The 17,154-nt window shown below is 35.0% G+C and overlaps 1 protein-coding gene across 1 annotated transcript; it reads left to right on the forward strand.

Annotated features, from left to right (window-relative positions):
• Positions 1-653: 653 nt before the first annotated feature.
• RCE1 (CAAX prenyl protease) lies at positions 654-17,154 on the forward strand. Its single transcript, XM_051211996.1, has 6 exons — positions 654-2,360; positions 2,398-2,503; positions 2,536-2,625; positions 2,664-2,724; positions 4,289-4,459; positions 6,423-17,154. The coding sequence occupies exons 1-6, from the start codon at positions 2,080-2,082 to the stop codon at positions 6,536-6,538; spliced, it is 825 nt and encodes a 274-aa protein (XP_051073303.1). The 5' UTR covers positions 654-2,079; the 3' UTR covers positions 6,539-17,154.

Raw genomic sequence — 17,154 nt, forward strand, 5'->3', positions numbered from 1 at the left:
AAGTCAAACCATATAAAGAGGGCCCCAAGTCGTTGAAATTTTGCCCATTAGAGTGTATGCTTCTGAATGAAGACCTTCTAATGACCTATAACATCCTGAACACTCCTGAGCACCCCCTTAAACACCTACCTGAGGGTAACACCCAGAAATTATAGACACAACATGAATTGCCAACTTTTGGGATGTTCGTCCGCCTGAGGTGCTTTAAGCGACTATCCAGGTGTTCCACAAGGGGAAACTTGACATTTGCCTAAGGATTCAGGACAAAGTCTTACGATGATTTGCTAATATTTTCTTTATAATCACTAAATATACATATGTTCCTACCTTGAGGCATCGCTGGTCCACTGCTGCTAGATATGGAAGCCCGTTAAGCAAACGATTCTCTTACTTCATCATGAAAAAAGCGAACCACTTCAGTAAATAGGAAAATTTAAAAAAAACAATGGTAAATAAATTCATTATCGAGGTACTTTTCGCTACAAATGCTATATTCGAGCGGATAGAAAAACTTAACCAGAGGCTCGAAAAATGAGAGCATTACTTAGGAGTCAAAAGTGAGCAACGAGAAGTCAGCCGGGTTATTCTAGATAGTCACGAAGATATTGCATATTATTGAGGCTCTGTATAATGGAGGGCACTACAAGTTCCACATTTTCGGCGGAAATTTGAAGGGTTTCGTGAACAACTCTGTTGTTTGTAACATGCTCGTTTAGCTAACTTTCTTTAAGATTCGACCACATGAAAATGATCTTTATCGGGTTTTAAAACCCCAGTAAAACAATTCACTTATATGGGTGTCATTAAAAACCCAGAATTATCTTGGAAACCATCTTATCGGTCATAGCATGTTTTACAACTCTTTTCGGTCATTACTAAGTGTACTTATCTTTAAAAAATGTGACCAGAAAAACAGAAGCTAGATTTGTTGGCTCAGTTTGGGGTTGCGTTCTTTTTTACTTTTGTACGTTTATTCATGAGTATTGGACGCATCGAATATATATATATATATATATATATATATATATATATGATGAAGAGCGAAAGAAAATCATATCTAGGGTAACCAAAAGTATAGGGACCAACCGTGAGCATTTGTGGGGAACGAAATCAAAAGAGATGAAAAAGGCAGCGGCTGTAGGCAAAACAAGACAGCTCTTCAGACTAATAAACAAAAAAAATGGAACCAAGAAGTCAAGTGTTATTGAGACGACACTCTTATCTGTTCTTAGTCCAAACGTTTAGAACGATGGGCGGAACAGTTTATCTGGACTACAGCTAATCTACAACTACCCTCAATTCCCAAACAGCCTGAATGGAGTATTGAGGTTGGTCCTCCGACTCGAGTTGAGTTTCAAAAGCTATAGCTAATCTGAAACCAGGAATAGCAGCTGGTCCAGATGGATTAGCTTCAGAGGTCTTAAGTACAGTAGTCGAATTTTAACGATTAGGTTAGTGTAGGCCAAACCGAAACGTGGATTCAGTGCTTGAAGTCGCTAACTTCTAGTCTGGACCATGTTGGTAGATGCAAACTATTTGGTTGTGGTCCGCGTGACTATCGTAACCAATGATTGGAGACTGTGTGACATGGCTCAGAATCTATCACATTGGCGTAGGTGTATGCACTCTCTATCTTCCCTTAATCTATGAGATTTACATTGCTTTATATCTTTATTTCTACCAACTAATTCTTTCTTTTTGTACTATATCCTTATATGTTATCTTTTTCTTATATATGACCACCATTGAAGTAACTACCTCTGAATTTAATGTCCATCTTGTGCTAATGAGGTATGGCAACTTGGACCGATGCATATGTGTGCCTGGTCCTACGTTGTAGCTGAGTGACTGATCCAGTACATCATAGTAATTAATGTACTTGGATTGAATATTAAAGTACGGCCATGGTCAATGTCAATCTTGGGCCTAGAAAACAAGCAACTTTTAGATATCTTCATGTATGGCGTTGTCTGTCGTCAGATTTGTTGAGCTTATTCACGCTATGTTCCTTTGATTCTCATTACACCATGTCTTCAGCCTCATAATACGTGAAATAAGTCATATGTTCTCGTCTATATAATGTACATAAGTTACTTGATGCGTCAGCTGGCTTTTATTAACGGTAACAAGTATTGTTTAATTCCCAGATTCATTTTCCACTTATCAATCTATTTAAACTTCACTGATCTGGACATTTCGCTAACTGCCGGTTACCAGAGAAAAATACACTACCCCATCGTGGTATATGACCAAGAATTCCACATTTCAGTCGGCTTCCCTATGTACGAAATTCTTAATTGTATATTTTATTCCTTCCTGTTCATATCCGGTCTATATTTCGCCGGTGGAAAGTTTCCAAGGTAGGTACGCTTGAATAAATTCACTGGTCAATTTTAGAGACCATCCGGAAACAATCAAGAGAAGAGTTGTCTCCGTGTTCGTGACAGGAACTATTTCCATGATTCATATACTGACGTACATACGTTCCTATGATCGTCCTCCGGTTAGTGCGATCTTATTAATAACTTCTTCTAGTTTCAGTTATCTTCATATGAATTTGGGAAACTGTTTATTAGGCTGGATGGCTTATTAGAAGCAGTTATTATATCTGTCATACTTACTTTGGTTTGTTGTTATTGTCTCTGATATTCATACAAAATCAGGTCATGTACTTTGGCGTTGTATTGGATGATATATGTAGTGGAGATATGTTAGTCATATTTGGTAATGACCACTATCATTGCTTTTGTGTTTTAGGTTTTCTATATTTTTTCTATATTCTAACTCGGTGAACACAATATTTCGTACAACGAAATTAGTATATAAACCAAACTCAGATTGATGTAAAAATGCGGTTTAAAATTAAACCGATCCAATAACGGCGAAATGTATATATATATTGAACTCATTGGTTGGCATATATGTGTTTGGATGTAAATGTTTTTTTCATCACGATTTCGCCCAAACATTTTGCGTTGTTTCATACAAAATTACCAGTTTTGTTTTCATATTATCCTTGCCCAAAGATTAGGCCAAACAGCCAGATGTTAATTGGTTGAAAAGTGAGTGGCGTACAAGCCAATTTCCTCCGATCACCTGTGACAATTTATGTTTATTTTGTGTCCTCAAGTGCCCTGGTACGGCCGAGAGTGGGGAGAGTCAGCTCTCCCTCTCGAAATGCTCTCAAATGGCCACGCGTATATAGCCTCTGCTATTGTGTTGTCTACGAAATTGAGAGGACAAAAAGCAAATGTCCGGCTCTTTAACCGAATTAGTGGACACGGAGAGTCCACCTAGGAGAGTTGTAAAACCCTGATTCCAAATCAATGGTGCACCTGGGCTCCAGTATCCTGAAAGAACAAATGTCGTATGAACCAATCGTTGGCCACGGGCTACCATGGGACTGCATCTCCTTATATTGTTCCAGTGCCTTGTGGATCAGACCTTTAGGTCGAAGGCTCGAGGTGTGGCCTCTTAAGAAAACGACCTGCTTCGGTTTGGGCACCCGGTCAGTATCACAGCCCTCACATATATCAAATGAGATTTGTGTGGCGCATATGTATCTGGTGCCTGCCTGTACCAATATCTATGTGTTAAAATAAATAAATAAAATCATATTTTGTATAGACATGCTACTTTACTACATGAAAAATCGTTCATCTGGCTAGTTATAATGTCTCTGATTTCCAATCATTCGGGGGCCTAAGTCAATTATACGGTCTTATGAGTCGCCATCACTCGGTCAAATTATATCATTACGTTTATCTATCGATTCTAACCGAAATTTCGTCTCACGTCATAACAATAATATGAGAGTACATCCACATATTTTTAAATAATGTAAATTTGTTCAAATCTCCATATACAAAATTGCATACACAATTTTGACAACACTAAGAGCTCTAAATAAGTTTGTCCTCGTATATGTCTCAATTCGGTGAAAACTTTCAAAACTGTCTCAATGTATTATCTGTAATGATACCGCATTTCAGTTTATACATGTCCCAGTTTTAAACTGTTTGATCAATAAGTTAGAATTAGTGAAACATAGACAGTGGGATTAATAACTAAGAAATGTGGATTTCAAGTCCACTAAAGCATTAGCCTTCCCTTAATACTAACAATCATACCTAAAACAACAAACTTCATGATCAAAAACTTGTGTAACCTTTAAATTGTAAAAACAGACTGAATCTACGGTTTCGATATTTTCCTGTTGATTTATCTGTTTACTTCGTGTATATATCGAATAAAACAGATCGATTTACTTTGGATTTATTACTTATAGATGTTCAATACTGGAAAGATCGTATATTTAACTGGATAAGTTTAAGAAATTTTGTAATAGCTCCTTTGGCTGAAGAACTCATCTTCCGTGCATGTGTTACATTTCATCTACTTCCTTTGTTCTCATCATGTGTTATGCTTTGTTTCGTTAGTTCATTATTTTTCTCTTTAGGTAAGTATTGTTTTGAAACTCGTACATAACTAGGACTTTTTCTGATTTTACTTATTACTTGATAATATTCATTAGTTATTGGTTTACTTTGATGCGGATTTTATAACTGTTTCTTCTTTATACTCCTGACCACCTCTCTACCTATTGAGTTAGAATTTTCACTGGAGTAATTTTTTGAAAGTTATTTCAACCAAAGTTTATTCAATTCGCCTGCTAAAAGCGTGATGACTTAGTGACTGAAGCGGTTAACTTTCATCCATTTATTCACAGGCTGTAATCCTGCTATATCTATTTTAGATTAGTAAGCTACTTAGTTTCATTCGTTTTATCACATAGAGTGGGATGTACTTCAATGATAACCGCATAAAAATGTACCAGTTTAAATTCAAAGTCTGCTTGCTTTCAACAAAATCGTTATAAGTGGCATCTTATTCCCCCAAAAACGCAAACAAAGCAACACCGGATCACTTTATGGAGAACCAGATCGATCACATTTTCATCAATAAAGAGTTCGTAAGGTCAATGAGATACGTGAGAACACAGAGAGGAACTAATATAGATTCACATAACCGCCTTATGGTGGCCAAGATGAAACTGAAGCTAAAGAAGCACTGGGAAACAGAGAAACGGGATTACTAAGTTTAGTATAGCCCTCCTTCAAGATACTGACAAACTCAACGAATTCAAGATAACTCTTGAGAACAGGTCCCAAGCCTTACAAGACCTTTTCAGAGAAGCGGAAACTACTCTGAATGAAAACTTGAAAGGTATTAAAAAGGCAGTAACTTTGACATACCAGGAGGTCCTGGGCCACAAGAAGCACTATCGCAGAGAAGGGATCTCCATAGATACCTGAACAAGATTCAATAAAGGAAAAACAAGATGACAATCACTAACAGACAAACAAGACTAGAGAAAGCACAAAGCAAATACACAGAAGCAAACAGGCGAGTGAAGAGGATCATTAGAGTTGGTGAGCGGAAATATGTGGAAGACCCGGCAATGACAATGTAAAAAGCTGCGAGAAAAAGAAATAAGAGACAACTGTAAGACAGCAAAAGAGCTCGCTGGAAAATATTGTAAATCCGAGCGACCAGTCAAGAACAAAAAAATCAAACCAATCACCAGAATTCAAAAACAGAGGAACAGGTAGTTAGAACACTTAAAACCTATTTGTCGAAGGCATATTGATTTGCAAAACTCTCTCCATTTTCGTTCCTTTCGCCTAGTCCGTATCTCCATATGGAATCATTATTCTCGGTGTTGTTCATTCCGACCCTCGCGTTTAGGTCTCATATTAAGTTGGTCTTTCTTCTGGTCAGTCTTTTTCTTATCAGGGTTGTTTTCTATGGGATCCGGTTGCTGACTCCATGCCAAACCCTCCTGCTTTATCCTCCAAACGCTCTGGTACGGCCGAGCGAGGGAAAATTCAGCTGTCCCTCTCGAAATCGAATAATTTATGTGGTGCATATTTGTTGCCTCCTTGTACCAATGTTTATGTGTTTAAATAAATAATCCGGGCTTGGGACTAGCAGTAATCCTAGAAGTGCTCATGATGGTTTACCGTACTTAAACTCTACAAAGTTTTAGAAAATTTGTTTTGTACCAAATCTCTTAGTAAAATTGCGCAATTCATGAAAGTGAAAAATAACTTAAAATATTATAAATCTTATAGGTTTAATTAAAATAATTACTTTGCTCCCATTTTTTACAATGGTTGCCTTGTACTTTGGTATCCCAAGCTGAATCATCCGTCCAGCTGCCTTAGTCATTTGTTCATTATTAGTTCCAGCTGAATGTGTATACAACTACATGTAGTTCCACTGATAAATAGCTAAATGCATGCACCTATGTGTGCTTATAAACTGTTTACAATATTAAATAGAAATTCCTCTTTCATTAAATCAAGTACTTTGTAGGTTTATACCAATTATTTTTTTGTTGTTATTGTCGTTACATGTAGCCCATTTTCATCATGTTTTTGAATCAGTGAAAAGTGGTCAAGATCTGCAATCTGCATTTAAAACTTCACGTGAGTCCATTTATATTTCACTAACTTTTTTTCATGAACTTGTATAATATATTGAATAAAGTAGCTATATTAAATCAACAAATCTCATAGTTATACACGTCGTTTATGCTGTGTTTTACTGTTCATGTTAAACAATAACTAAAGACATATGAAGGAATTTGTTAAAGACAGTAAAAAGATTGTCATCTTACGAATAAAAGTGCCTAAATCAAGAAATATCGTTTTTTTCGTTTCTCTCGCATATAGCAGAGCTAACGTGTGATTAATGCTAACGTCAAGGATAAGTAAAAATTATTTCATTTGATCAATCTGTGAACCGTTATCGACTGAGGTAGCCGAAACATGTGGTACACATGTCTCGTAGATGAAATGCTTGTTATCGCAAGTTGAAGAAGGAGAGAGTCGGCCAAAGTAATTCACAACATCATTTCATTACAGTATTCGGCTGTTTTTCTAAGCCATATAAGAAAACACATACCCCATAAGTGTTTAAATTCGTTCATTTAAGTGCCTGTTTGTTGAAAATGATGACTATATGTATTCTTTTATTCGTCTTAAACAATAATGCAAATGTGTCTGGGCTACGTTCTTCTCCCTCTGAATGTAAAACGTTACTTTAGGACTCACTGTTCTACGTTCCTGACAAGATTGTTTGCATTTATTCATTCATTTCTTTAAACATGTAAACATTGGTACAAGGAGACAACAAATATGTATGCGTCACACTTCATTATTCGATTTGTATGATGGATGCGGGGCCGCTCGGACGCCCAAACCGAGGAAGGCTCAGAGAAAAAACCACCAAGAAATGGAATTAGTTTTCATTCTATTTCATGCATACTAGACCATTTGACTTCAAATGTCATTCAATTTTTATTGACATTGTTAACACACTTCTGAACACTTGAATAGCTTGCTTTTTGTATTCATTTTAAAACTTTACAATCTATATATAACACTCAATAATCTTTTAGTTACTGTTTTGAAAGTTTGGTTATCTTTAAAATTTAACATCCTTTACTAATTTCCGAATATATACACAGTCAGACAGGAAAGTTTCTTCTAAACTATTCGCTCTGATATTCCCATTCTTAGTAGATGATTTCGAAGTATACTGAGAATTCCTCCGTAAATAGACGTTTCGCACTATTATTACCAGTTGGAGCTGCAATAATCATTTCAGATTTTTTTCTGACTCCTTGCGATGTGGTGAAGAGCTTCCAGGATCATCTAGGGTATTGTAGAATTGCATTATTGGTTTTTTATTTCTTTTCACAGACTGTCCGAATAACCCAACAATACAAACATGCTTAATAATCTTATTTCTTTTAATCACAAATGTATTTTCATACACAAGAAAATTATCTTACCACGAAACGCATTTGATAACTCGATGTTTTAATCGAAACAAATGACAACTATTTCAAGTCTTATTGCATAAATAATAGTCTCATGCAATAAGTGTGGCTCACAAATCAAATTTACCTGTGTGTAGTCACAGACCCTCGTCTCTTTATATGTGTGTTAGATACAAGATGGATAATTGTCATAATCACCAAACCATTTCTTTTACTATGTTCTTATAGTGACCTGCATTTTATTACAAATAAATTGTAAAGCCTTATTTTTTTACCTAGTTTATTCAGATTGATAAATAGTATAGTAAATTAGGATCTACCTGCAAACACTCCCATTGTAAATCATAACTTCTTCACAAATGCAAAACTTGAATCCTTGTTTATAATAGTTAGTAGGTACTAAGACTGACATTCCTTCAGGCCCCAATTATCAAAGAATTAACATAAAAATTGTCACAAATCTATATATGTATGTTAATTTTGTTCAGTGTATCAACGCCATTATTCTGTATGAGTTCTTTTATTTTTCGTGCTTATTATGGCTCGCATAATTTATTAAGTCGTATGTTTTCTACTATAAGGTCACTATTAAATAAAGTAAATACACAATAGATTATATTAAATTAACACACTACTTTTTATGCATATATTGTTTATCAAGTTAGTGTACACAACTTCTCTGTTTACATATTTCATTGCCTTGTAATTTGAATATTCTGCATAAATTCGTTTAAATGTAAACGCCTTCTTTCGAAGAAAATTCATTTGCATACATTTATTATTAGCCCCCAAATGCCCTGGTATGGCCGAGAGTGGGGAGAGTCCGCTCCTTCTCTCGAAGTGCTCTCAAATGGTCACGCGTATATAGCCTCTGCTATTGTGTTGTCTACGAAATTGAGAGGACAAAAAGCAAATGTCCGGCTCTTTAACCGAATTAGTGGACACGGAGAGTCCACCTAGGAGAGTTGTAAAACCCTGATTCCAAATCAATGGTGCACCTGGGCTCCAGTATCCTGAAAGAACAAATGTCGTATGAACCAATCGTTGGCCACGGGCTACCATGGGACTGCATCTCCTTATATTGTTCCAGTGCCTTGTGGATCAGACCTTTAGGTCGAAGGCTCGAGGTGTGGCCTCTTAAGAAAACGACCTGCTTCGGTTTGGGCACCCGGTCAGTATCACAGCCCTCACATAAATCGAATAATTCATTTGGCGTATATTTGTTGCCTCATTGTACCAATGTTTGTGTGTTTAAATAAATAATAAATAAACAAATAACTCTAAAATATAAAAATACACTATGAGTTTATGTGGCAAACTTATTTAATAATCCAATCGCTTGAAAATTATATGTTAGATCGCTTTAAAAATATTCAGACAATTCGACTATTATGTGTCTTTTAATATAACTGACAAAGGATGATTATATCCGTAATCAACTATAAATGGGATTATCCAACTCACTGCCTTCTCGTGGCGGGGGTGTTGTTTACGAAAATGAGAGGACGAAAAGCGAATGTCCGGCGCTTTAACCGGATTCCAAACCAATGGTGCACATGGGCACCAGTATCCTGAAAGAACAAATGTCGTATGAACCAATCGTTGGCCACGGGCTACCATGGGACTGCATCTCCTTATATTGTTCCAGTGCCTTGTGGATCAGACCTTTAGGTCGAAGGCTCGAGGTGTGGCCTCTTAAGAAAACGACCTGCTTCGGTTTGGGCACCCGGTCAGTATCACAGCCCTCACATAAATCGAATAATTCATTTGGCGTATATTTGTTGCCTCATTGTACCAATGTTTGTGTGTTTAAATAAATAATAAATAAACAAATAACTCTAAAATATAAAAATACACTATGAGTTTATGTGGCAAACTTATTTAATAATCCAATCGCTTGAAAATTATATGTTAGATCGCTTTAAAAATATTCAGACAATTCGACTATTATGTGTCTTTTAATATAACTGACAAAGGATGATTATATCCGTAATCAACTATAAATGGGATTATCCAACTCACTGCCTTCTCGTGGCGGGGGTGTTGTTTACGAAAATGAGAGGACGAAAAGCGAATGTCCGGCGCTTTAACCGGATTCCAAACCAATGGTGCACATGGGCACCAGTATCCTGCGGGAACAAATGGCGTATGAACCAATTTTCGGTCACCGGCTACCATGGGACTGCATCTCCTTACGATGCTCCACTGCCTTGTGGGTTAGACCTTTAGGTCAAAGGCTCGGGGTGTGGCCCCTAAGAAAACCACCTGCTTCGGTCTGGGCACTCGGGCAGTATCGCAGCCCACACGCAATTAATGAACTGGAATTGTGTGGCGCATATATATTTGGCGCACTCCTGTACCAATAAATATGTGTTCAAATAAAATAAAATAAAATATCCAACAGAAATAAACTAATTTAAGCAAAATAAAATATTAAAAGTAATGACGCCAACGTGAGTACAATACTGAATAAAGAACGTATCAAAATGGAGGACGATGGGGATAGGGTTACGATTTATTGAACTCTCTAAGGAGTATAAAAAACAGACACATTTACATAAACATGGCATATCACCGTTAGTTTTCAACCAACTACAACGCCTACCTCTCCAAAGTGACTCAAATCGACAGTTTTTAATTTGATAGACTAATACCACAAATAGATCTACTGTTGTCTTTTCCTAACCTACTTCTGCTACTGGCCAGCAAAATATTTCACTGTAGGTTTCGATTAGACATTCTGACACATGTGCCAAGTAATGAGTGTTCATTATCTCGTCAACCGGTTTTCCAATATCCCTATACTCTAGGTACGATAACATTTGTCACTTCGTAACTCACGCTCGACTTGTGCTTAAAAACTTTTGTAATTAAACACTTCTGAAAAATGTTTGTGTTTTTTATAGAGTACGTTTCATACTCATCTATGAATATTAAGCGGATATCTCGGTTAATTCAATGTTTGGATAAGTTGGCAATACAAAATGAAGCTTCTTATAATTATTCATCTAAACTAGTAAGACTATTATGATAAGCAAGATGATCACTGTAACCATTTCCATATTTTCCTCATACTGAGCTACAAAGATTTAGGTAAAGATACCAAATACCTTAATACTTGGCTGCTGTTTATAGTCTACACTTTACTTACTTTCTCTTTGTCAGTTATATAGTATTAGTAGGCCTCATATCAAATGTGTTTCAAGCGTATTGCGTGACATTAGCACAGTAGATCATGTCTAATATTGTTTATTTTTGTTCACTAATAAACCATAAACATCATTGTGATGATATTTGTCACCTTGTTATTTGTGACTTTATTTTAAGTTAGCTGGTGGCTTTTAGTTAATTGGAATTTACTTCTCACAAGTAATTTGTAATTTTGGTTATTAGAATTATAACCATGGAATCTAAACACATTCTAATTATTATATTTATCTTCTGAGTTTCCATAAAGTTTCTGTCGTTTCTTATTACTGACTTCATTGTGATCATTTAAAACGTTATTTATTTTTAAAGTTTTCCAAGTGTTTTACACAACTCTATTTGGAACGTATTCTGGATTTTTAATGCTAAGAACTGGTAAGTTTATGTATTTCTAGTTGTACAGCATACACTTTTTATATTCGTGAAGTTATTTTTAAAATTGAAAACTGCAATATCAATAGTAGGCCTAGATATTACGTCACTGTAGGCAATCTGTAATTAACGAAAAATACAGTCGATGATAAAGCTGAGATGTATATTGGTAAAATATAATCCCTTAATAACTTTGCTTTTCTATGCAATAGGATGGTATTTCATTGTTTGTACGTTATTGCGTGATTTCACCATTCAGTAACGTTACTAACGTATGTTTGCGGCTCTTGGAACAGTTTTTTAAAGCTGCGCTACATGTCAAGGTTATGGTAGTGTGTATTAAGGAAGATAAGTGTGAAAATTGTGTTTAGTAGACGCTTGGTTAATCCGTTTCCTATGTTAAAATTCGAAATCACAATGAAATAACAAAATTGTAAAAATTAACCAGTAAGCATCGTCAGTTTTTGAAGAATCCTCTCATACAGTTTATTAGTCTCACTGAAGTTATAGTGATCTAGCATTGTGAGTGACATTTGGAAGCTTAATAATAAATATACACAAAACATCCTTCCATTTGTTTCAATAGATTAATTCAACGTAAAATTTGAGCTAAAAACTATTAATATTTTCTTCTCATGGTCATTTCTATGTCTATTAGAATTTTATGATATTTGAAATAAATCTAGATCTATTCAGTTTTACGAAATTTTTTAATGAAGCGTTATGGTACTTTAAGCAATTATTGTAAGTTATACAATACATTTTTACACATTCTGTATCTGAATTGGTTAAAAAAATTATTCAGTCAAGTGCAAAACTTATATAAAGCTGACAAGACTGAACTGGTATTAATCGTTGCTCAAGGTTGTCTGTCGGATAATGGTTATTAAATAAAGTTTGAATGGAATTTGTTGTGTTTACAAAAATCTGTCTTTGTACTACATGATTTTAAAAGTAGTGAGACGGTTGATAAGGTTGATTCCGGTCTGTGCGCTGCATTAAGAAGGATTTATCCAGTCTCTGAACTGGTATCATTGAGACATTCGAAAATTGTGAAATACTCACTTAACGTTACTTCCGATTTCTCTTACCAGTTTAAAGTGCGTGGCGAATCCCATATATTAGATGAACAGAAATGAGAGTTCTCGATGTCATCTTCAGTCATGTTCTTCACAAATTAGGACTAAGAGGTCAACATTACTTTCAACTGTGTAATCACCCGTCATCTACTTGATAGCGAACATGACTTTGGAACTTTACGATCGTTCTGAAATGTTAGTAACCTTATGACTTCGGACTTATTACGTTTTAATCAAGCCATCACTTTCAAACGACTCAACTCGGATTTATGCTTTCAAAAATTTACTGTTCTCAGTCTTACAATATCCTAGTGTATTCAGTTCCCAATACTTAGTTGCGTGACGTAACCCTTTATGTTTGCAATTATAAATTAATTTTCTTTACCCCTTCTTGTATCTTACACGAGCTTTACTCATTGTAATCCCATAATCAATTCATGTTTGTAGTTTTTATTATGTAACTTTGAAATTTTCAGTAGCTTGTCTTCAGGAGTTTTAAAATTTTCGCTTTGATTTCACACTTTATCTAACATAGAAATTTTCAACCACATGAACGTCTCTTATAATTTTTTCATACTTATTGCTACTTTCACTAATTACTGTTGATGGAAACTTTACTAAAATCATGATATAAAGTATATACAACGTTTTCTAAATACTTAATACTATCTTTTCTAGGTTCTAAGCAATAGAAGAGAATTCTCGAAATAAATCAGTTCATGTTATTCCACTATGATCTTTGTTCTGGCTTTATTCAAATTTAGAAATAGGAAATATTTTATGAAATAGCACTTTTACTACCAACTGTGCTGACATCGGCTCTAAATCCAGATTCATTCTGAATATGTCTTGAGCATTTCCAGTCTTAGTAACAATTGTATGTTTAGTCACCTCGCGATCTATTATTTAGTGTAATTATTGTTGACATAAATACGATGTACGACAATCCGTTTGGGTTTGAACTAGTGACTTAGGCACTCAACATTTGACTAATAGATTTCAAGACTCCAACCACAATTCATCTAGTTGTGTTTGATCAACTGATTAGTCCACATTAAATGCGGTTTGCAGTAAAAGGCATAGAATTATGTTTGTTATTTGAATTGTATTAGGATCAAATTTAATCGGAAACTTCAGTCAAATATTTTATCACGCTACAGAACAAGGGTTATGTTGAGTAATAAGATCACTATCATTATTAGGATTTGTGTATTAACAGTTGAATTCACAAGTCAATCTATGACAGACCGCCATTGAAAACCTGGATGCGTGCGGGACTGTGAATGTGCACTACTGAGGAGTCACATACTAGGACGAAACGGACATCGAGTACTTCCAAGTTTTAAATGGTGTTCTAGCTTAGATTGATCCGTGAATTTAACTGCTAAAATTAGATCGCTGTGTTATGAATGCAGAATAATATACTAATCATCATCATGTTAAGTCTAATGATGTCCTTGGACCTTAGATGGACATTCCCTATTGGCCATTATTTCTTTCACTCGTTAAATATTGTACAGATGTTGTTTTCTATTTTTATGGTACGATGTGGTCTGTTTGGTTAGTATATAAACAGAGTATGTTTGAAATATAACGATTCATAACTCAGAGGCTGTGACTTGCGTTCTAGACTCAACTGGCTGGGCTAGACAGGGGAGCGGAACCAATCGGGACTCTAGGTCGTCCTTACGTGTTTTACGTGTCACTGGATCGATCGATAATACGCTACGCATTTAACCTGCAGTCCACCCGTAACAACAGCTGTTTGTTTTTATGGTTACACACACCATATGATCTGACTTACGTTGAAAATTGATCTAATCACACATATGTGTATCGGATTTGAAATTCTAAATGGTTTACACTAAACAGCATTTGGTTTCATAATTCTTCAACTGTGATTCTTACAGAAATATTTAACATGGTTACTGTTTAAATACAGCTTACAAATTTCGATTTCGTTTTGTTATATAAATGTATGATTGAATTGTGCATCCAATAAATTTCTAACTGCATAAGATAGTATAACATCGTAAAAATTGACTATTTTATGTCTAGTGGAGATCAGTCGCGAACTAAATTAGTAGTGTAACTACGGGTGACTTATTTTGTTCATAATTGGTCTGTAGATATAGCGCTATTGATTTTGTTTATGTTATGTTATTTTGTCCTGTAATACCGATTTCAACAACAATATTGGTCAACTCTAAGCAGATGGTAAGACATCTATATTCAAAAAACCAACAAATTGGTCATAACATTGTATATGAATCTTTTCTTGCTGATATCTGTTTTTGTACACTGTTCTATAAAATATTTGTTTTCGTTTAAGCACTTAATTCCTGTGTACTTTGTATACATTGTAAAGATTATTACAAAATAAGCCAAATATGTAACCTTTTTAAATCAGTTATAAATGTGTTTTGAACTTAACCACATTACGTGAATATTATTTGATGAAAGGAATTAGAATAATTTTATTTTATTTATTTGGGTACGTCTTTAGAGTCTTATAAATGGTATGTTTTTTTTCTTCTGATATTGTTACCTGCATCTGTCTACTGGGTCATTTAACTCCAAAACTTTAACTAGTGTTCTGTACCTTAGGAACATTTGCACCATCAGAAGCGTCCGACTGAACAACAAATCTTTCTCATGAATTCAGTATTTCCTTTAGTAATTTTTCCATCTATTTTATTAAGAAAAATGAATTGCGATATACGTTGTACTTTCCAAATAATGAGGTTTCTTTTGTTGATTAATTCATTATAATTTGTCATTCGACCTGATAGTAGATCGTTACATGTAGTTTTGCTACTTCCTTTCTGTTGATTTTTTTAAAAGATGCATTCTACAATAATTCATCATTTAGGACGTTGGTATAAATCTTAATATGATTCGCATAAGAACTACACTGTTTTTTAAGCAGTCAGGAATTGTCGAGTATGTATCTTATGTAGCAGTTTACTTACCAGCTTGTTTTTCCATAGTAACACTATTAAAATGAACAGAAATGTTTTAATAAATGTATTCTCTGGAAACTTGTAGATCATTACTTGACATATTCTAGTGTATACATATAATGCGCTCAGTTGTAAAAGATAATATACTCTAGTGAAAACTCAGATGTAACTGATAAGTTTGTTACAATGTTCTGAATGAGTGTTAGTTTTGTATATGTTATGTCTATATTTAAATATAAAATTGTTTGTTCCACTTGTAGAAAAATTTCCTTAATGTCTTGTAGCTATGTCGCAAGTATATGTGATAGCATAAAATACCTACCTATCTATGTTTTGTCAATCTTAGTAAAAATTTAATTTACTAGCAACTTTTTCAATACACATTTCATCATATTTTGCTTACTGTATAGGTAATATTGCTTCAAGTATTGTTACACACTCCTTGTGCAACTTCTTCGGCTTACCAGATTTAATAGGTGCCATCGAAAGAGCTAAGTATCGTTGGGGTGTCTCTGGTCAAATTTTCGCTATTGGATCTCATCTTTTGGGGTTACTTTTATGGGCATATTTGTTATATCAAATAACTGAAACAAAATGGTCCTCATCAAACAACTGTCATTGTGATTGGTATTGAGAGTTTTCATGCCCATATGAATTATAGATTTTTGGTGTTAATAGGACTGTTAAAATGTTTAGATCTTCGTTTCAATTAGACTGAAAATTCTTATCTGATATACAAATATTAAACATTTCTATAATCCCGGTAAACAGCAAATTTCAGTTCATCGAAGGTACAAAAGTGGTAGGAATTAAAACAGATTTCACACGAATTTCAAGGCTTCACCTCATATTCGGAATTGTAATTAGATTTTGTGCTGTTAAGTATGTACTTGTACGTCATTAGTTTGTCTGTTTTTTTTACATTGTAAATGTGTACCCTTCTAAAATCTGTCATAATTATCAAAGTTTTCTGGTTTTCCTGTTTTTCGGTAGACGATCTATTACGTATATTTTAACAATATGTAGATTAATTACTCGTATATTAATTACTGTTTGTGTCTTATCGACCACTTAGCTGGATTCTTCAGGTGCTACATAGACATATGCTCAGCGGAGTGAATTTCAGTAATTTCATGCTGTCATTGAGATACCACCTTACTAATTAAGTCCTCCGTTGTTCGACCGCATGCAATGGAGAGCTGGGAGGCTTTCGTATCATACGACTTTCATGTATGTGGAAAATGAGTACTTATTTATGCTCGTATATCCTGGGACCATCGAGTAAGTAATACAGTTGTTAGGAAATGGGTACTACGTAAGGATGGCAAATCAATTGATGACGTAGTGAAATTTCATCAGTTGAGATGGCTGGGACATGTGTTACGTATGCCCAACTACCGACTGCCTCGATGCGCGATGCTTTGTTGTATAGGAGTAGATTGGAAGAAAGCTAGGGGCGGCTAGATCAAAATATGGCACAAAACCATGGAGTCCCTGACAAGTAGACTGAATCATATTGGTAGGTGTAGACTACCCGGTTGGTGGGGACCGCGAGATGATAGCAACCGATGGTTAGAGACCCTGAATGACATGGCTCAAAATCGTTTGCAATGGCGCAGGTGCATCCACTCTGTGTCCTTCCAAATTCGAACCTGAATTCTTCATGTCCCTTTCTTTTTTCTCT

This window comes from Schistosoma haematobium, chromosome 1, assembly GCF_000699445.3.
Source record: "Schistosoma haematobium chromosome 1, whole genome shotgun sequence".
NCBI lineage: Eukaryota > Metazoa > Platyhelminthes > Trematoda > Strigeidida > Schistosomatidae > Schistosoma > Schistosoma haematobium.

Bases quoted from the DNA above. Each gene is read 5' to 3' on its own strand.
- RCE1 (XM_051211996.1), top strand. From the start codon at position 2,080: ATGTACATAAGTTACTTGATGCGTCAGCTGGCTTTTATTAACGGTAAC. The intron at 2,361-2,397 runs GTAGGTACGCTT...GGTCAATTTTAG, and splicing joins GCCGGTGGAAAGTTTCCAAG to AGACCATCCGGAAACAATCA. The intron at 2,725-4,288 runs GTAATGACCACT...TATTACTTATAG, and splicing joins AGATATGTTAGTCATATTTG to ATGTTCAATACTGGAAAGAT.